Source organism: Gopherus evgoodei, chromosome 2 (assembly GCF_007399415.2).
Source record: "Gopherus evgoodei ecotype Sinaloan lineage chromosome 2, rGopEvg1_v1.p, whole genome shotgun sequence".
NCBI lineage: Eukaryota > Metazoa > Chordata > Testudines > Testudinidae > Gopherus > Gopherus evgoodei.
In genome coordinates this window covers 194,735,556-194,757,482 of record NC_044323.1, presented here as the reverse complement: position 1 = coordinate 194,757,482, position 21,927 = coordinate 194,735,556, and the positions used below count along the sequence as shown (strand labels likewise).

The 21,927-nt window shown below is 40.5% G+C and overlaps 1 protein-coding gene across 2 annotated transcripts in view; it reads right to left on the bottom strand.

Moving 5' to 3' along the window:
* Positions 1-21,927, bottom strand: part of FBXO15 (F-box protein 15) — a 60,704-nt gene that overhangs the window by 9,981 nt on the left and 28,796 nt on the right. For both annotated transcript variants that reach the window (XM_030552646.1, XM_030552647.1), the window contains 3 exons: positions 14,121-14,250; positions 9,142-9,224; positions 7,193-7,338 (listed from right to left, as the gene is read on the bottom strand). In XM_030552646.1, coding sequence (XP_030408506.1) covers positions 7,193-7,338; positions 9,142-9,224; positions 14,121-14,250 — 359 coding nt within the window. The remainder of the gene's footprint in view (positions 1-7,192; positions 7,339-9,141; positions 9,225-14,120; positions 14,251-21,927) is intronic.

Here is a 21,927-nt window from a genome sequence, read left to right as displayed (position 1 = left end):
TGAAGGCAACTTATTTTACTTCATTTCTCTAGATTTGAAAGGCTAATGGATATTTGAAGAGGTCAAATTCCAAACCTAGGTAATATAAATCCAATACAACAGAGTTTAGATCAGGATAAATACCTACTGTTAGCACAGAGAGAACATTAAGAGCTTCCATTTGGAGCTAAGCTTTTGCAAACGGAATTTTAAAAGACAAAATTGGTTAATAAGCATTTTCCTCAAAGGAATGATATTCACTTATCCACAAGTCAGACTCTATAATGGAATGACTATTTCTACTCTCATCACCCACTCAGGATCAATCACATTTTAATGGAAATAAAATAAAGCAACTGATGGAACCATGCCATCAATAAAGAACGAACATTCAGGACACCACAGTTATTACAGATATTAATAAAAGGAATCCCCACATCCTTGATGGACCACTTGGGGAAGCTATTCTGCATGTAATACATTTCCTCTTAGAACTACTTCTGTATTCTCTAAGATAGAACTGATAAAAGGAGATCTCATGCTTTAAACACTCCTTAAGTGTGCATGCACACATGAGAAAAATTAAGCTTTACATTATCCTGGAGGCTATAAATGCATCTCTGCACTAGAATACTGCATAAGGAATACTTCACTCATCACCTGGAACAGTGAGGTTCAGCCAACAATTGAAGAAAAAAATAAACCAAATACCTTATCATGGTATTCGGTTACTGCATGTCTTTTTACATATCAAACTTTTACCCTCCTCTCCTGGAGGAAGTTCTGGCTACAGACACTACACTTAAATTCCAAGGACTCGGCAGCTCTCTTTTTAATTTACAGGACTTTGTAGAGCTCTGAACATTTCTCTGACCTTTTCACTAACACCAGCTGAATCATTTGATGCAAATAAAAGCCACTGAGAATTTATGCTTTTAAAAAATGAACTCATCATTCATGAATAAATCAATTCATTAATCATCCAAACCTACCTTGTAGACTTCTTCCTTCATTATGGAGACCCCAAGACACACAAACAGATTTATAGAACTGTTAGCATTTTAGATGTGTATAGCCAGGCTAGAAAATCCCTGTACTGATGCTGCTGTCATTGTCCACAAAAGGCACACCTCCAAATTGAGACATATTCCCATTCCCAATACATCAAAATTCTGTCTCTCCCCTCAAAATGGATTCCAAATTTAAACAATTACACAACCTTGTCATAAACAGATAGCTAAGGGTTAATGTCTCTTTCACCTGAAAAAAAGTAACCTGAAGCACCTGACCAGAGGACCAATCAGGAAACCAGACTTTTTCAGGTCTGGGTGGAGGGAAGTTTGTGTCTGAGTTCTTTGTCTTCTGTCTGTCTCTCTCTCGGCTATGAGAGGATTTCTGTTTCCTGCTTTCTAATCTTCTGTTTCCAAGTTGTGAGTACAAAGATAGGTTGTTTTTTTTTGTATTTACGTGTATGTAGTTGCTGGAGTGTTTTGAATTGTATTCTTTTTAAATAAGGCTGTTTATTCATATTCCTTTTGTGGGCTTCCTCTTTGGCTGCTTGTTCTCTTTTGTAGGCTGCCAATTTGATGCTTTCTTCCTTTTCTTTCAGCTCCACCTCTTTTTGTCTTTTTTCCAGTTGTCGCCTGTGTTCAGCTTCTTTGATTTGTTCTTCGGCCTCCATTTTTGTATTGGAAGGCATGGTTCCTGTTTTCTTGTGTTGGGGTGCCCTCCGGTGTTTATCTTCTGAACTGCAGGTTCTCTGTTGCCTCCTGGGGTCTGCCTAGCAACAGTGCCTTTTTCCCTTTCTTCCTCTAGCTAATCTTTTCAATGTAAAGTAAACCAGAAAAACCACTTTATTTGCATGTGTATAGTGCTGGTAATTGCCCCCTAATGGGAGTGCTATTGTCTGACAAAAGACCCGTAATAGTCCCTTAATGGTTCCTTGCTTAATATGCAAGCCAAAAACTGCCAGAGAGAGCAGAAAAAAAAATTCTCTCTGGTTCCTTTTAAAACCAAACCGTTTCTCTCTGCTTAAAAGCCCCTAGCAGAGAAAAGAAAAATATAATATTCCTACTGGCTTCTGGATTCTATCTTTCCCACAAACGCTGCCACTCATATCATAACCTAGTCCCAGATTTGGACCTTAGCGTCCAAAATATGAGGGTTAGCATGAAAACCTCCAAGCTTAGTTACCAGCTTGGACCTGGTAAAGCTGCCACCACCCAAAAATTAGAGTGTTTTGGGGCACTCTGGTCCCCCTAAACCTTCCCTGGGGACCCCAAGACCCAAATCCCTTGAGTCTCACAACAACCTCCTCCCTACCCTTTCTGGGCTACTTCCCCATCTCCTCCCAGGTGTGCAGAAAACCCTTGGGCCACCCCCCTTATTGCATCCTCATCCCTCCTGTAGTTCACAGAATTCATGATCTGCTCCTCATTCCCCTTTGATGAGGAATACAGCAGCTCCCCCTTCACTTTGTTGCCCACCTCACCTCTACTCCTCAAAAGAATCAATGGTACTTCTGCTGCTTTGTCCAGTACCTCCCTCCTCCTCCCAACAGAAGGAAATAATGGCTACTCAACCCCACCCACACTTGTGCAAGCAATATTTCCATTTGCTCTAGGTGAAGAATGAGTGGGTTTTTCAAGCCTCAATATATGGGCAGACTGGAAAAATTCCTACTGCCCAGAAGCTCAGGACAAGCAGAAGTACTATGTAGACAAGTGTAAGGGTTTTTTTGCCTTTCAGATAAGGAAAACAGGAGGTGCAGCAGCCACAGCAGCTGACTGAAGGACATCTGCACAACATCTGGGCAAGGCAGTTGAGGGGTTGAAAGGGAGTGAAGCAAAGAGCACTGGTAGGGAGCAGAAGGAGGAGGGGCAATAGAGCTGAACTGCCAATCAAAGGGATGGATATGGTTGATGTTACCCATACAAGTACCTCTTTAGGAGAAAGGGGGTTCAGTTCCAAGTGCATGGCTCAGCATATCTGAAGTTGAAACTCTGAATGTGACCTCTGCTAGTGCAATGACTGGGGAAGCAAGAGACTGGGCTGGGGCTTTTCAGCTACAGATGGGTTATTCAAAGGGAACTGTTTTGCCATATACATAAAAGATGCATTAATTAGTCAACCAAGCCAGAGTAGCCTTTGTTATAAAATAAACCATCATTTGATTACTTGCTGCTGCAAAACACAACTAGATGTGATTTTAGCACAGAGCTGCTCTTTTTAATGCTTTATTTCATCTTTGCAAGATTAGCTATTGCTGCCAGAGTCAGCTTAATTTGCAAACCAATCCTCAAGTGTGTTTCAAATAGCTAGTGTAAAAATTATTTACAACAAACTTGGTTAATTTAAAAATATATACCTGAAAAGAGTCTAGAACATATGGAACCACCCTGTTAGGATTCTTGCGTTAGAAAAACAAACATAAAACCAAACACATATCAACCTGAATCAACAGAGAGCAGTGCTAAAGAGTCCTGGGCCAAATAAGCAAAAAACATATGGCACAGGAGAGTATGTTAAAGGAACATATGAAATCCACAAGTAAACACTATCCAGAATTCAAAGAAAGCTAGATATCCATGGAAACAAAAATGTAGATTATTTTATCCTCCAATAAAACAATCCATCAAGTTATAGTACACAGCCAGCTGCCTGAATAGAGATTATTGTCCATCAAAATAAAGCTTTTGTTTGTTGTTGTTCTCAGTTCAAATGGCATTCTTGGGGGTTACCAAATACACGTGCTGAATTAAGATTTCATAACTTTTGACCAACTCTGCTCTAAGAGCTGCACAAACTTTAAGTCGGAAGCCAATAGTGCACTCTACTGTCTTCACCCCCAAAAAAAAAAAAGTGCATCTACTACAGTGAACAGAAGCTGTTACCTATCAGCTGTGTTCTTGGAGAATCAGGGCGCATTACCGAGCCTATCTGACTCACAAAAGACCTTCCCCCACCCCTGCAGCCTCTGTTTGAACTAAAGCCAATCAGAAGAAAGACTTACCAAAGGCAGTGGAAGACAAACCTAAACCCCTCCGGGCAAGGGATTAAGGGAACTCCCCTAGCCTCATCTGCATTAAGGATGGGACAGAGAGGCATCCCTATTAGCATACAAAATGGTGAACAGAGATTCCAAGGCAACAGCAGGGGAGCCCTCCATTCTGGGGGATCTCTGATCCAGATGTTAATGAACCCACACCTTCACACACCCAGCTCAGTAGTTATCAAACCAATTCTAGTAATAAATTCTTTACTGGTTTCCAAAATACTGAAGCTGCATAATTGCATTGTGAACTTGTCAAGGTTTCTTTCCCCACTCTGAACTTATGGGTACAAATGTGGGGACATGGATACTTCTAAGCCTAATTACTAGCTTAGATCTGGTATACACTGCCACCACCCAGAATTCCAGTGTCTGGGGCACTCTCTATTCCCCCAAAACTTCGTCCCCTCCCTGGGTTGCCTTGAGGGACTTCACCAATTCCCTGGTGAACACACCCCTTGGATCTTAAAACAAGGAGAAATTTACCATCCCCCTCCTTTCCCCCCACCAATCCCTGGTGAGTCCAGATCCAGTCCCCTTGGATCTTAAAACAAGGAAAAATCAATCAGGTACTTAAAAAGAAAGCTTTTAATTAAAGAAAGAAAAGGTAAAAATTATCTCTGTAAAATCAGGATGGAAAATGCTTTACAGGGTAATCAGATTCCTATAGATCAGAGGGCCCCCATCCAGCCTTAGATTCAAAGTTACAGCAAACAGAGGTAAAATCCTTCCAGCAAAAGAAACATTTACAAGTTGAGAAAACAAACATAAGACTAACAAGCCTTGCCTGGCTAATTACTTACAAGTCTGAAACATGAGAGACTGATTCAGAAAGATTTGGAGAGCCTGGATTGATGTCCCATCCCTCTCAGTCCCGAGAGCGAACAACAACAACAGAAAGAGCACAAACAAAAGGCTTCCCTCCACCAAGATTTGAAAGTATCTTGTCCCCCTATCGGTCCTCTGGTCAGGTGTCAGCCAGGTTTACTGAGCTTCTTAACACTTTACAGGTAAAAGAGACATTAACCCTTAACCATCTGTTTATGACAGAGCTCTTTCAGAGGAACACCGCCCCTAGCCAAGAATGGGCAGCTCCTAATGTTTAGCTCTTTGGTATACTCCCTTGAGCCATCAGTTTACCCAAAAATAAATCTATGTTCTCCCTTGAACCATTGTTCTTTCCCTACAAAAACCCCTACCCATGCTCAAGTAAGTGCTCTGATGCCTGGATCCAAAATCTGCATCAGTTCCACTGGGACTTGATCTTCTCCTGAATGATTGTACTGGGGGCTCTGCCTGTCTCTACCCTCTGATTCCTCAGCTACCACCACCACCCTGGGAACCCCAATTGATTAAAGCTTCACAGAGTGGTGAGAACCCATCTCTCTTTCTCTCGGTATAGCCTTCTGATTCTGACTTCTGTGATCAGTTATAGTTTTCTAAACCTGATTTTTATAATCAAATTTAAGTTAGATTTAATATTATCACTGTTTTGTTTGTTTGGCTCCCCTCGTATGATTATTACCTGCAATAAATAATTTTCATGGTTAAGCTGGTTGCTTCTCTCTCTCTCTTTTCCTCCCCCCACCCACCCGTCCATGGTGTTTTTTGGCTTCCCCGTTCACTCTGCAGCAGTACGCCTCGTACCTAAGCTAAAGACCCCTGCAGCTCCCAAAAATCCTGTGCGGTTTGCATCAAGTGGGTTACTACCAGAACAATTGTAATGTGAACGTGGGGACAGGTACATGCTGAACCTGAGGCATATGAGGGTAACAGCTTGGAAGTGCTGCTCGACCCAGGCTACTGAGTCCAGGAACATATACAGGGTCAGCTTGGGAATGCTGATTAACCTGGTCCTCTCAGATGCGCTCTGTTAACGTGTGTTTGTCTGTCTGTCTGATTCTGGAGCTGGAAGAAACCAGCCCTGGGGAACCTAGGTCCTGCAGGATACCTCCACTGGGAGGGGACTTGGAGAAGGGAGAAGTAGAGCTCCGTATGAGAACACAAGTGACACAAGCAGTACATTGATAGAATTACAGAACGCCAGCCACCAGAAGAATAACCCGAATAAATGAGCGTACCCCAAAGTAACAGGCAAATTTGGTAACAAAGCATCAACATTAGCCATTTATTGGAAAAATAATATGAAGCAGTAATAATTGCTTACCTCATTTTTTAAAAAACTGTTCATAGGATACAGATTTTGTTCTCCCTCTCTATGATTTTTAAAATTTAAAAAGTTTCCTTACCTCCTACATCCAACATAAAAAGGAATGCATATTTTTCATCATGTAATTTGAGGGACTCGGGGTGGGGGGAGGTGAGAAGGATGGGGGAGAAAACAGGATTTTCTGATTTTATTTGTTGTCTGGGGAAACTGTTATCTGAGTTTAATTATTTAATGCTGCCAGCTGGCAGGATTTATTTGTATATTATTATTTAATGCTGCTTGGTGGTTATTATTGTAAGTTTAATTATTATTAGGACCCTCAGTGCTTCTGCATAGGCATGCTTTACTGTTAAGCCCAAGGAAATAAATAAAAGTAAATAAATATTATTGTAAATTATTTACAAATGCTTACCCAATTTCTCACAACTTTGTATTGATTGCCATAACAATAACATATGTCAGTCTAGAGAAGTAGACCAAACAATTATACTTTGTCTGAATCACAGTATGCTTATTAAGTTGCACTGTATCTGAACAATAAAGCTTTGTTAAAAATCACATCTAGTCAAAGCAAACTTAAGTAATTGCAGAAGAGCAGTAAATTAAAAATAAAACCACACTGAAATCAAATCCTGGTTATTACATTTGTTTAATACATTATAAAATTAATTCTGTTTTTGGAAATGCTTTGTTTGTTACCAAGATGCTTTATCCCAATTTCAGCCTTAAAAGGTAGAGAACAGTTTTATTTTCAATCTAGCAGCCTGCATTTTTTTAAAAAAAACAACAGACATTACAATATCTAGACTGTCAATTTGCCAGCAGTAGCCAACAAAATAATTCCACAACAAAAATTCAAGAAAGAAAAAACTAGTTTATCCTAAAAGCCAATTCTATTTTCCCCCTTGAACAGAAAGGAGTTGAATACAAATGGGGGAAAATGAACCCAGGAACCAATTTTTAAAGGAAAATCTAAAATCCATTAACTCTACCTTTTCTGCAGAACAGATTGCGAAATGTACCACACATGTAAGTATGTCCTCCGCTGTGCATATCAATATGTAGTTGGTAGCCATGCAGTCCATATTCTGGGTCAACATCATCCAGTATAGGTTTATGAGGGGGCAGGATATATTGTCTTAAATAAAATCAAGACAAATCAGATGGGGAAAAAACAATTTAGCATGGCAAGAAATGCTGAGTAGTTTCAGCAGAGGAGATATTTTAAAAAGATTTGGAAAAGGGCAAATGCAATTAGCAGTCAAGGTGTTCTACTTTCCTACTTAAATTTCTGAATCTCGAAGTTTCACAATAGTTTACCATATTCATTACAAGGTTTATTAATGTGCTGTAAAGACTAGTCAAAGGCAGCTAACTAAATTTACCACTAAAACACACCTAAAGTGTGTACATGTAAAACTTTAATAGATGGACTTGTATGCATTACTCTGAATCGAACACCCATCTGGCCACCTGCTTTTTTCTAACACAGTGGTTCTCAACATATTACACATTGTGGGAATATATGTGTGGGCTGCCGCTCCCGGACCTCAGGGCCAGCCAGCTGCCCCAACACCAGGACCCCCGCCACTCGGGGTGGGTCGGCTGCTACGTCCCCCAACCCCCAGCCACGCGGCTGCTCCAACTGCCCGCCCCGGTCCCCTGACACGTGGTTGCCCCAGCCCTCAGAGCTCACAGGACCAGGCAACTGCCCCAGGCCACAGACTCTGCAGGGTGGGCCAGCTGCCCTGGACCCCAGAAGTGGCGGGGCCAGCCGGCTGCCCTGGACCCCAGAGCTCACAACACCCTGGGGCCACAAAGGAGCCCGACCCCCTGGCAGTAGGTGGCGGGGCAGCCCGAACCTTTCTACTCAGGCAGCTAGGAACCTGGAACCCAGGGCACATCCATGGTCTTTAACACACAGCTGACCTGGGCCACAGCTGTGTTCTAACTGGGTCGCATGTGGCCCGCGTGCAACAGGTTGAGAACCACTCCTGTAACAGCAGGCAGGGAAATAGTGTCCCTGTGCCTGAACCCTAGTAGAAGGAGCAGAGTATTGAATCACTTACGTGGGGTAACATTTTCAGAAGCACCAAAGTGACATAAGTCGCAATGAAAGTCAATGAGACAGACTCTTAAGTCACTTAAACATATTGGAAATTTTTACCCATATAAATGACTGTCCCCATGGAGTGAAAGTTATTAGATATTCTGTGTGTGAAGAGAATCCCAGTGAAGGGGATTGGGAGAGGAGGAGAGAAAGAAAGCATATCTATGCCAGATAAAATGTTCCTTCAGCCTAGGAGGAAAAGGTATGAAGAAGAAGAAAAAAAGAGCTGCTCATGGAGGTTAGTTGACATAGTAATCATTATTTTGGCTATTTTAACATGTGTGAGGAAAAGCTCACACATTAATACATTGCATTAATATACAATGTTAAATATACCTATTTAAAGGACATTGTCTACTAGAAATCTAATAACTTTTTCAATAAGATTTAAAAGTCAGATTTAGATTCTAAATTAAGTCACTCTGTCACTTTTTTGGATTTACAATGACATTTTCCTATTTTTTAAAATGTCCCTCTTCCCTGTGTGTCTGTCACACATCAGGAGAAAGTGACTAAAATAAACTGAAAGAAAAAAAATACAGAAAAATTTCTAATCTCTTTCAGTTACAGTAAAATGTTTCAGACACGTGTAATTAAGGTTAGCGTCTCTTAAACTGCAGTACATTTTAGCATGAAAAACATAGGCCTCTTCCATACCATTTTGTAAACCAGTTTTTGCAACTCTAGTGCACAACAGAGTTCTTATTCTTGGTTAGAGGGAATTACAATTGTTACAGAACTTTATCACCAATCAATTTTAATTTTCAAACTCAATGTTTTATTGAAAAGATCATCCCTAACATCCACAGGCAAAGAGAAACCAGTACTTACTTAGTGGCAGAGCCCAAAGTGCTTCTCTCAATAAGTTGATGATGATGAAGACTCGCCATAACAAAAGCAATTCCATTTCCTTTCTGAAAAGTTAATTACAGTGAATACATTTCTCACCTGGAAGTATTGTGCATTAAAGCTCACAGATAAATGCTTCTTCTTTTGCTGCTGCGAGATTACCACAAAGTATTAGTACAAATTTAATAGTAGTTATATATGGGCCACTATTCACATAAAATGCTACCATACACATTGTCTCAGCATAAGAATACATAAGGCACCACTGGACAGCTACCCAGATAGGAAGATTTTCTGCAGTATCAGCAAAAATTCATTAAACTTATTTTTCTACCTTATAATTAGCACTCTTAAAAAGGTGAACAAAAACGGGGAAAAAAACCCCAAACCTTTTTCTGAGGTGCTAAGTACCCAAACAAACTTAATTAGGTAAATTTAGATACTTAATAAACAGCTAAGGCCATGATGAGTGGGACTAGCTGAAGAGTAAGGTGCTACTCAGTATCAGTCTAATAGTGGTAGAACCACAGGATTCCACCCAGAGAAGGATGAAATTAGTGACGCACATCACCCAAGGAGAGCACTCTTAAAGGACCGTAAAGAGGTCTAAGGCACCTCATGCCCTGTAACTGTGATGGTACAGTGAGACCAGGTGGTGTTGTAGCCTGGTGATCCACTCTCAAGTGGGGGGAACCAGAGAGTAGCACTCTGGGAGAAGTGCAGATAGGGCCTGTCTCTTGGAAAGAGTGCAAACAGAAAGTCTGGGGGAGAGATCACAGGTGCAGCTTGCCCTTGAAATGTGACACTATGTCAATTAAAAAAATCCCTGGAATATCAAAAACTGGAAGAGGAAAATAAACTGTACAATGCACATCTGAATGTCACATTGAAATAATCAGAAATCCATATTTTTTAAAGCATAAACAGTACAGGGGGCCTTGACTGTGGATTCCTATTAGGCTATGGAAGTCATTTGCACGCCTCTTCTTTATCTGCATATATATGTGTGAACTTTACAAAAGAAAAAAAAAGAAAGATAGATGGAGGAATCTCTCAGGCAGCAAGTGGGAGAGCTACAGAAGGAGGTGGCTAGGCTGAGGAACATCCGTATCCATGAGCAATTCCTGGACAGTATCCATGTGGAGACAGCTGACGTAGCTGTCCCAGTTCACAGGACTACTGACACGCCAGTGGAGGAGGAGATGGCTCAGGGTGGACACTGGCAGCTGGTTACTTCTGGCAGCAGGCAGTGCTCCACCCCTGCTGCGAACCCTCCTGCTGTGGTAATGGATAACCGTTATGCTCTTCTTGATACAGGAGAGAAGGAATCACCCCCAACAGTTAAGGAGGGGAAGCTTCGTACCCCTAAGGCTGGGAGGTCTGCTGCCACCACTGATAATACGAAACTTAGAGTAGTGGTGGTTGGAGATTCTCTGCTGAAGGGGACAGAGACACCCATCTGTTGCCCTGACCGTTCATCCCGGGAGATATGCTGCCTGCCAGGGGCCCATATCCAAGATGTTACAGAGGCATTGTTGAGGATTATCCAGCCTTCTGACTACTACCCCATGCTACTCATCCATGTGGGCACAAATGATACTGTGAGGTGTGACACTGAGCAGATCAAGAGTGACTACAGGGCTCTGGGAGTACGAGTTAAGGAGTTTGGAGCGCAGGTGGTATTCTCTTCGATTCTTTCTGACGAAGGTAGGGGCCCAGGCAGAGACAGATGCATCATGGAGGTGAATGCCTGGCTGCGAAGATGGTGTCGCCAGGAGGGCTTTGGCTTCCTGGACCATGGGATGCTATTTGAGGAAGGACTGCTAGGCAGAGATGGCCTTCACCTTTCGAGGAGGGGAAAGGCCTTATTTGCGCACAGACTGGCTAACCTAGTAAGGAGGGCTTTAAACTAGGTTCGACGGGGACAGGTGAGCAAACCCCACAGGTAAGTGGGGAACAAGACCTGGGAGATGGGTCGGAAACAGGAGGGAGCATGGGCTATAATGGCAGAGAGAAAGGAGGGTCAGGGCAAAGCTGGGAGGCAAGATTAAACCAGTATCTTAGATGCCTATATACAAATGCAAGAAGTATGGGTAATAAGCAAGAAGAACTGGAAGTGCTAATAAATAAATACAACTATGACATTGTTGGCATTACTGAAACTTGGTGGGATAATACACACGACTGGAATGTTGGTGTGGATGGGTATAGTTTGCTCAGGAAGGATAGACAGCGGAAAAAGGGAGGAGGTGTTGCCTTATATATTAAAAATGTACACACTTGGACTGAGGTGGAGAGGGACATAAGAGATGGAAGTGTTGAAAGTCTCTGGGTTAGGCTAAAAGGGGTAAAAAACACGGGTGATGTCATGCTGGGAGTCTACTACAGGCCACCTAATCAGGTGAAAGAGGTGGATGAGGCTTTTTTCAAACAACTAACAAAATCATCTGAAGCCCAAGATTTGGTGGTGATGGGGGACTTCAACTATCCAGATACATGTTGGGAAAATAACACCGCGGGGCACAGACTATCCAATAAGTTCCTGGACTGCATTGCAGACAACTTTTTATTTCAGAAAGTTGAAAAAGCTACTGGGGGGAAGCTGTTCTAGACTTGATTTTAACAAATAGGGAGGAACTCATTGAGAATTTGAAAGTAGAAGGAAGCTTGGGTGAAAGTGATCATGAAATCATAGAGTTTGCAATTCTAAGGAAGGGTAGAAGGGAGTACAGCAAAATAGAGACAATGGATTTCAGGAAGGCGGATTTTGGTAAGCTCAGAGAGCTGATAGGTAAGGTCCCATAGGAATCAAGACTGAGGGGAAAAACAACTGAGGAGAGTTGGCAGTTTTTCAAAGGGACGCTATTAAGGGCCCAAAAGCAAGCTATTCCGATGGTTAGGAAAGATAGAAAATGTGGCAGAAGACCACCTTGGCTTAACCACAAGATCTTGTGTGACCTACAAAATAAAAAGGCGTCATATAAAAAATGGAAACTAGGTCAGATTACAAAGGATGAATATAGGCAAATAACACAGGAATGCAGAGGCAAGATTAGAAAGGCAAAGGCACAAAATGAGCTCAAACTAGCTATGGGAATAAAGGGAAACAAGAAAACTTTTTATCAATACATTAGAAGCAAGAGGAAGACCAAGGACAGGGTAGGCCCACTGCTCAGTGAGGAGGGGGAAACAGTAACGGGAGACTTGGAAATGGCAGAAATGCTTAATGACTTCTTTGTTTCGGTCTTCACTGAGAAGTCTGAAGGAATGTCCAATATAGTGAATGCTTACGGGAAGAGGGTAGGTTTAGAAGAGAAAATAAAAAAAGAGCAAGTAAAAAATCACTTAGAAAAGTTAGATGCCTGCAAGTCACCAGGGCCTGATGAAATGCATCCTAGAATACTCAAGGAGTTAATAGAGGAGGTATCTGAGACTCTAGCTATTATCTTTGGGAAATCATGGGAGACGGGGGGAGATTCCAGAAGATTGGAAAGAGGCAAATATAGTGCCCATCTATAAAAAGGGAAATAAAAACAACCCAGGAAACTACAGACCAGTTAGTTTAACTTCTGTGCCAGGGAAGATAATGGAGCAAGTAATTAAAGAAATCATCTGCAAACACTTGGAAGGTGGTAAGGTGATAGGGAATAGCCAGCATGGATTTGTAAAGAACAAATCGTGTCAAACTAATCTGATAGCATTCTTTGATAGGATAACGAGCCTTGTGGATAAGGGAGAAGCGGTGTATGTGATATACCTAGACTTTAGTAAGGCATTTGATACAGTCTCCCATGATATTCTTATAGATAAACTAGGAAAGTACAATTTAGATGGAGCTACTATAAGGTGGGTGCATAACTGGCTGGATAACCGTACTCAGAGAGTAGTTATTAATGGCTCCCAATCCTGCTGGAAAGGTATAACAAGTGGGGTTCCGCAGGGGTCTGTTTTGGGACCGGCTCTGTTCAATATCTTAATCAACGATTTAGATGTTGGCATAGAAAGTACGCTTATTAAGTTTGCGGACGATACCAAACTGGGAGGGATTGCAACTGCTTTGGAGGACAGGGTCAAAATTCAAAATGATCTGAACAAATTGGAGAAATGGTCTGAGCTAAACAGGATGAAGTTCAATAAAGATAAATGCAAAGTGCTCCACTTAGGAAGGAACAATCAGTTTCACACATACAGAATGGGAAGAGACTGTCTAGGAAGGAGTATGGCAGAAAGAGATCTAGGGGTCATAGTGGACCACAAGCTTAATATGAGTCAACAGTGTGATACTGTTGCAAAAAAAGCAAACATGATTCTGGGATACATTAACAGGTGTGTTGTAAACAAGACACGAGAAGTCATTCTTCCGCTTTACTCTGCACTGGTTAGGCCTCAACTAGAGTATTGTGTCCAGTTCTGGGCACCGCATTTCAAGAAAGATGTGGAGAAATTGGAGAGGGTCCAGAGAAGAGCAACAAGAATGATTAAAGGTCTTGAGAACATGACCTATGAAGGAAGGCTGAAGGAATTGGGTTTGTTTAGTTTAGAAAAGAGAAGACTGAGAGGGGACATGATAGCAGTTTTCAGGTATCTAAAAGGGTGTCATCAGGAGGAGGGAGAAAACTTGTTCATCTTAGCCTCCAATGATAGAACAAGAAGCAATGGGCTTAAACTGCAGCAAGGGAGATTTAGGTTGGACATTAGGAAAAAGTTCCTAACTGTTAGGGTAGTTAAACACTGGAATAAGATTGCCTAGGGAAGTTGTGGAATCTCCATCTCTGGAGATATTTAAGAGTAGGTTAGATAAATGTCTATCAGGGATGGTCTAGACAGTATTTGGTCCTGCCATGAGGGCAGGGGACTGGACTCGATGACCTCTCGAGGTCCCTTCCAGTCCTAGAGTCTATGAAACTGTGCCTTCCAGGCTACCATAATGAACAACATACTGTAGCTGAATGTAATCTTACCTTCCAGAGACCCATCAGGAGTCCTGGGTTCAAACGGAAAAGTTGCACAAGCATGTCAGAGCCAATCATTGTTGTCACTTTAGTGAGGTTAGTAAGGTTGAATTCAGCAATTAAGGAACGTCGCCGAGGTCTTTGAAGAGACATAGCAGAGTAAAGAAAGACACGAGTGCGCCATTAGTAATATGAAAGTTCAGCCACTTTTCATTTTCTCCCTGGGCACTAAAACAAGTTGTTCTGAAACTGTGCAATATGAAAAGCAGTAAAAAGTCTAGCTAGCAGCTTACCAGCAGGTTTGCAAAGCCAAGTGGGAAGAGAATCTCCAATAAGGGTGTCTACCAAAATCTATCGCAGGCTGATATAACATACCCACTGTACAGTTCAACAAGAGGAACTGATATGCTCACTAAATTTCTTACATCCCAGAGGGTTCTTATTATTAACAAAATGGTTTATTATAAAGAAAATGCTACCATAGCAAAGGGAATCATGAAATATTAATCAACATGAAGCAGGCAACATGAAGCAGGCAACTTAGGAAGGTAAAGCTTTCTTGGAACAAGTGAAATCTGAACAGAAAGATCATTTACTAGTGAATACGGTTATATTCTTTTGTACCGTACCAATCTGGGATCAAAAATTGGTGTAGAATCACAATGGTAATATATATTTAATACCACTGACTGCTGCCTTGTTGGCTGTTTGCAGGAATGTACGCAGTGGCTCTTTAGTGTATTCAATCCTTCACATCAGAGAAGTTTCACAAGATATTGTCTGGCAACTGCTCATTCTCCAGACAGACCCTTGTAAAGATCCATAATGTCACTCTTCCCATGCTTGTTTGTTTGTGTGTGTTTGTTTTAAAAAAAGCAGAATGCCATCAGCAGGAGATTGCAGCTGCAAACACTTCTCAATCACAGCAATATGCTTGTAATACTCAGTTCTTCATTCCTAAAACTTCAACAGTGTAATTTTTAGGATATAAGACTAAACGTCCTTTTACTGAAATTCAGATTCTGCAGGCTCAGTAACTCTCCCAGTGTGTGACCAAGAACAGGGATCTGATGAAAATGAACAAGCAGCAACTCATCCAAATAAGGCAAGAGAGACATTTAGGAGGAACAGGCAGTAAGGAACAAAGAGTCTGTATTATCGATTGAGGAGAACTAACTTCTGCTAAAATAGTTCACTACTTTAGGATCCTAATTAGATCCAAAACTTTTCCTGGATTTCCTGATAGTAGCAGTATTACCTTTCTTCATCTAGCAATACAGCAGTAGGTGAAGAAAGGTGAACCTTACAAAAGTTACTGACACCTCTACAACTTCCAGTTTGCCTACTGCCATCGTCCACTTACGGCTTCCTATGATGTCCACTCTGAAACTCCTGAAAGCTAGGGAAGAAAAAAATAGACTTCCCATCTCAGGCTGCTGTGAACATAAAAGACCTCCTTTTAATCTCTGCAATGGTTCCCAGTTTGCTTCTGGGACTTGTTCAAGGTGTATGGATCACCATCATCAAAAGGCCTAGAACTTAGTTATTTGAGAGTCTCTCTCTCTCTCTCTCTTTCTCTCATATGTTAGCACATCACAAAAGTTAAGCAGAGATGGGGAAACATCAAAATCAAAATGGCCAACCAACTCCAAGACCTGAGAGCTTGCACCTCTGGAATTTGCTATCGTTGCAGCCTACAAGAGCCAACACACAGAAACCTCCAGTGCAAGAAACCCTTAGTGCATGGTTTAAAAAACAAAAAACAAAGAAACCCACATATAGCAAAGTGAAGACCTTTTTAGTATTCATTATCATATAATTTTGACAGGTTTCCATGCCCCTACTTGCTTTATGTCCCATCCTCTGGCCTCATTTTTGAAAGTGTATACTTTTTGATATGGCAGGCATTTTGAAAAAAATAATGTTTTAGTTTTTCTTTTATGGATGCATTAGGACTGCTTCCGTGTGTTTTTTCACATGTTAACGTTAGATTTTCAGAAGAAAATAGGTTTTTACACATTTTAAATGAAGTTTAGTAAATAGAGATTAGGCCCTTTTTCAATAATTTACAAAAGAAAGTGGATTATTGCAAAGTGAGAAAAAGGAAAAAAGAGAAACTTAAGACTGCACAAAAGGAAAATACAGAACGTTTTAAAATGGCAAGAAAGGAAAAAAAGAAAGAGAAAGGTTCAAAACAGCAGAAAGGGGTAAATAACACTTCCTTATTCACTTTCTCCACAACATTCATGATTTTATAGACCCCTATCATATCCCTCATGTCTCTTTTCTAAGATGAACGCTGGAGTCTTTTTAGTGTCTCCTCACATAGTAGGTGTTCCATACCGCTAATCATCTTCGTTGCCTTTCTCTGTACTTTTTTCCAATTCTAATATATCTTTCTTGACATGGGGTGACCAGAATTGCAATGCAGTTTTCAGAGTGTGGGTGTACCATAGATTTATAAAGTGGCATAATGGTATTTTCTGCCTTATTTTCTCTCCCTTTCCTAATGATTCCTAATATTCTGTTAGCTTTTTTGACTGCAGCTGCACATTGAACAGATGTTTTCAGAAAACTATGCATGACTCCAAGATCTTTCTTGAATGCTAAGAGCTAATTTAGACCCCATCATTTTGTATGTATAGTTGAGATTGTTTTCTAATGTAAATTACTTTGCATTTATCAACACTGAATTTCATCTGCCATTTTGTTGCCCAGTTTTGTGAGATCCTTTTGTAATTCTTCACAGTTTGCTTTGGACTTAACTATCTTGAGTAATTTTGTATTGTCTGCAAAGTTGGCAACCTCGATGTTTTCCCCTTTTTCCAGATCATTTATAAATATGTTGAACAGCACAAGTCACAGCACAGATCTTTGGGATATCCCACTATTTATCTCTCTCTACTATGAAAACTGACCACTTATTCATACCTTTTGTTTCCTATCTTTTAACCAGTTGCTGATCCAAGAGGGGACCATCCTTATTATTCCCTTACTGCTTACTTTGCTTAAAAGCCTCTGGTAAGGGAACTTGTCAAAAGGCTTTCTGAAAATCCAATTACATTATATCCATGAGATCACCCTTGTTGACCCCCTCAAAGAATTCTAATAGATTCATGAGGCATGATTTCTCTTTACAAAGGTCACATTGATTCTTTCCCAGCATATCATATTCATCTGTGTGTCTGGTAATTCTGTTCTTTACTACAGTTTCAAACAAACAATTTGCTTAGTACTAAAGTTAGGCTTATTGTCCTGCAATTGCCACGATTGCCTCTGGAGCGTTTTTTTAAAATCGGCATTACATTACATTAGCCATCCTCCAGTCATTGGGTTCAGAGGCTGATTTAAGCGATAAGTTAGTAGTTCTACAATTTCACATCTGAGTTCCTTCAGAACTCTTGGGCGAATACCATCTGGTCCTGGTAACTTATTACTATTTAATTTATCAATTTGTTCCAAAACCTCCTCTACAGACACCTCAATCTGGGACAGTTCCTCAGATTTGTCACCTAAATAACGTAAGCATGTTTTTTATACCCTAAAGAAACATGAAGAGCAGAAAATGCTAAGTTAATTTCCATAACTAAATAATTATTATTTCTGTGACATAGCTGAAATAAAGATCTTAAGTCTTTTTTTCTCTAAATGACTTGCATAGTAAGAAGCAAAAAGTAGTTTATGTGAAATTGTGAAGAAATATGTTCCCGTGGAATACCAATATTATACAAAACCCTCTTGTAAAGAAGGGGTTTACAATTAAAAAATAAAATGTAAAGACATGTCATAGCTTCCTAAATGTTGAAAGGTGCTGTTTAGTTTGCTTTTTAGAGTTTCACCTAAATGAATTGATCAGAATGTAAAAAATCCAACCAAACAAAAATTTCTCTACTCAGAAACTATAAAGAAAGCTTTACAATTTAGGGTACAGTATGAAACCCACCAATGATGTGATATCAGTCACTCTGTGTTCTTGGGGAACTAGGGCACAGTATCCAGCCTGTCTGACTCATGAAGGACACCCCCTCCCCAGCCTCTGCTTGAACCAAAACCTATCAGAGAAAAGACTTGCAGAGAGCAGTGAAGGGCGGTGGGAGACACACCTAGTTCCCTCCTGACAAGGGCAACAGGATTAAGGCAACTCCCCTAGCCTCATCTGCATCAGAGACGGGACAGGGCAGAATCTCCATTAGCTTACAGAATGGAGAACAGAGATTCCCAAGGCAAGAACCGCACTGAATTCTGGGACCAGAACAGCAGGGGAGGCCTGTATTCCGGGGGATCTCTGCTCCAGATGTTAATGAACCTATGCCTGCACACACCCAGCTCAGTAGTTATCAGACCAATTCTAGTAATGAATCCTTGATTGATATCCAAATACTGAAGCTGCCTAATTGCACTGTGAGCTCCCTGGAAGGAATACCATTCATATCCAAGAGTGATCAGCTCTTATTGTCTAGCCTAAAGAAAACCCTTGAGTTATCAGTTTACTCATAAACAAATCTAGTGTTCTCCCTTGCACCATTATTGTTTCCTTACCAAAACCAAAAAAAAACTACCCACGCTCAAGTAAGTGTTCCGATGAATGGATCCAAACTCTGCATCAGTTCCACTAGGATTTCATCCTCTCCTGACTGATTGTGCTGGGGGCTTTGGCCTGTCTCCAGCACTGAGGACCCTGAGCTACCACCATCACCTGGGAACCATGACCAGTTTAAGCTTCATGGAGTGGTGAGATCCCAGCTCACTCTCTCTCTCTCTGTTTTCTTTTCTACCTCAGGTATAACTTTCTAACCCTGACTTATTTGATCAGGTGTAGTTTTCTATATATGACTTTTGTAACCTTTAACAATGTAACTGTTATATTTTTTTGGCTCTCCTTGTGTAGTTATCACTGTTATTCAATAAATAACTTTTATGGTTAAGTTGGTTGCTTCCCTCCCTCTTTCTCTCTGAACTTTACTCTTTTGTGGTTTGGCTTCCCTCATTTATTCTGCAGTATTGGAGAGTGTTCTTCCTTTACTTCCACAACAGCAACGCTCCTCTTACTAAAGCTAAAGATCCCTGTAGAGTCCAAAAATAGCATGGAGTTTGCTCATCAAGTGGGTTACTACCAGAAAAATTGTGACGTGAAAGCGGGAATAGGGATGTGCTGAACCTGTGACATATGAGGGTGGCAGCCTGGAAGTGCTGTTCGACCTAGCCTGCTCAGGCTTACTCTATTCTGGTGCAGTACCTGTGGCATGGAAGTGCTGCTTGGCCCAGCCTATTGAGCCCAAGGGCATATAAGGGTGGCAGTTTGAGAGTGCTGATTGACCCAGTCCACTCAGACTTGCTCTGTTAGAGAGAGAGTGTGAGTGAGTGAGTGTGTGTGTGTGTGTGTGTGTGTGCGCATGCGCGCGCATCTGATTCCGGGGCTGGAGGAACCCAGCCCTGGGGAATCTAGGTCCTGCAGGACAGCTCCATTGGGAGGGGACTTGCAGAACGGAGGAGTAGAGCTCCATATGAAAACACAAGTGACACAAGCAGTACATTGATAGAATTACAGAACCCCCTCCCCGCCCCAAAGAGTAACCCTAATAAATGACTGTACCCAAAGTAATGAGCAAATCTGGTAACAGATGATTTTTACAATAAAAAATAAAAAAAGACAAAGGGAATAGCTTTGTGACTGCATGAAGCTAGACGATAAGTCTGTGGCCTTTGACACAGTTTATCTGAAGAAACAGCTCCAACCCCACCCCACTTCCCAACTCTTCTTTTCCTGACGTCTTTTTAAATTGACAACTGTTATTGTCTTTTGCTAAATATACCGTTTTTAAGTTTTAAAAAATAAATGTAAAAGGTTAACATGTAAAACAGGAGATAGGAATAACAGAAATTTTAGGGCAACAGGGATAACTGACTGAAATCTTTGTTAGTGAAACAGTCTTGTCATGGGCCATTCTTTGTTAACTGTCATGCTTTGAGCATGGGCAAGCATTTGTCATACGGAAACTTTATGAGGCACTATTTCCTTCAGATAATGGACTATCAGAAATAATAAATCAAATAAGATTAGCAAAAACACTGAGGAATTGCATGCTTGGAGATATTTAGAAATAACTGCAAAGTAACAATCACAATTCTTTTTTTGTTTATCATTACATTCAAGAGGCCCTAAAGAATTGTTTTTTCTGCAGTTCTATAACACTTTACATTTTACCTTTGTACAAGCTGTAACCCTAGATGCTTTGCAGCATTAAATAATGAGAAAAGTACTGAAAAGCTTATGCCCAAATAAATCTGTTAGTCTTTAAGGTGCCACTGGACTCCTTGTTGTTTTTGTACTGAAAACAGAGGTCTATGTTGACTAAAGCCCTAAAGCAGAGGGCCAGGGGAAAAATTGAAAGGTACAGCTGAAGCAGAACAAAGCATAGTTTAAGAGGTGTTCTGAGGCTATATTAGGATGGCCCAGATGCCCTGCTGCCTAGATTTCTTACACTCACACACAAACATAAGGGGACCCTTGTCAGAGGAACAGGTTGTCTACATGCCTTTTGTTGTTGACAAACTGTAACCTAACAAGTACAATACAAAACTAAGGGTGCAACCTACTTCTCTTTTGACCCCAACCTCCCATCTTACTATGACACAGACAGAAGTCTCTCCTTAGAAAGGGATGGAGGCCTATGGACTTTTAAAGCGTTGTCCCTAAACTACTGGCTAAGAATGTATTCCACAACCATTGTACAAAAAAGGATGAGCCATTTGAACAGACCTGTAAATTAAATATGGAAGTGCTTAATTTTCCCCTCTCAAGGAAATGAAAAGGTTGACTTTCTGATAGACCTACATTAGAGTTATACAGGAAAACTTATTTTAAGAGAAAAGACAACTGACTATGTAGCCTTAACAAATGTTGCATTTTTGATTATATGTAGTTTCATAATCCTAGGTAACTTGATGGTATTGATTGCCCTATGAAAAAAACAATGAATTTCACAATCACATGTACTTTTTCTTAAAAATCAGAAGTCTAATTCGTTGTGATTTGTTAACTAGAATACTTCGTTAATATAGTTCCAGACAAAGATTGGGAAATTACCCAGGGAAACCAAAATAAGCCAACATTTTCCAATAAGGAAAACACTGTACTTTTTATATGCATAAGGTCTTCTTTTAATCATAGTCAAACACCTCTCGATGGCTACAGCTAATAAACTAAAAGTGTAAGTTCCTAGGACTACAAACACACCGCCTTCCCTAATAAACCAGATTGTGTAAGGCAGGCTCAAAAAGTCGTCTTTCCAGACATAAGAATGTCTACTTTGTAAACTGTTTCAGTTAACAGATCAAAAAGAGTTAGATCACCAATTTTAAAAAGTATATGAGGTTGTGGGCACTAAGAAAGTCAATGGGCATGTTACCAATAACATCAAAGAATTTATATATATATATATATATATAATGTTTTCTCTTCTCCACATACATCACTCACTCTTCCTGGACAATGACACTAGATCAAAACGTTTGTGCTCTGGGTCTTATGCACTACCATACTGTTGTGTGCAGTTTCACAATGTCACACATAAACATTTAAATTACTAATACTCTGAAGTCCTTCCACTTACACCAAAGAAATCCTTTCATGGATTTTTTTTAAAGATTTTATTAAAACCTCCCTTTTATTCATATTAGGTCTTCTAAACACACACATTTGTTTTAAACAAAAAACATTCAGATTAAAATATATTTTAACAACATTTCCTTACTTGTGTAACAAATGTCTTAGATTTATATATATGATTAAATAGAAGTAAAGAATTGTTCTCAC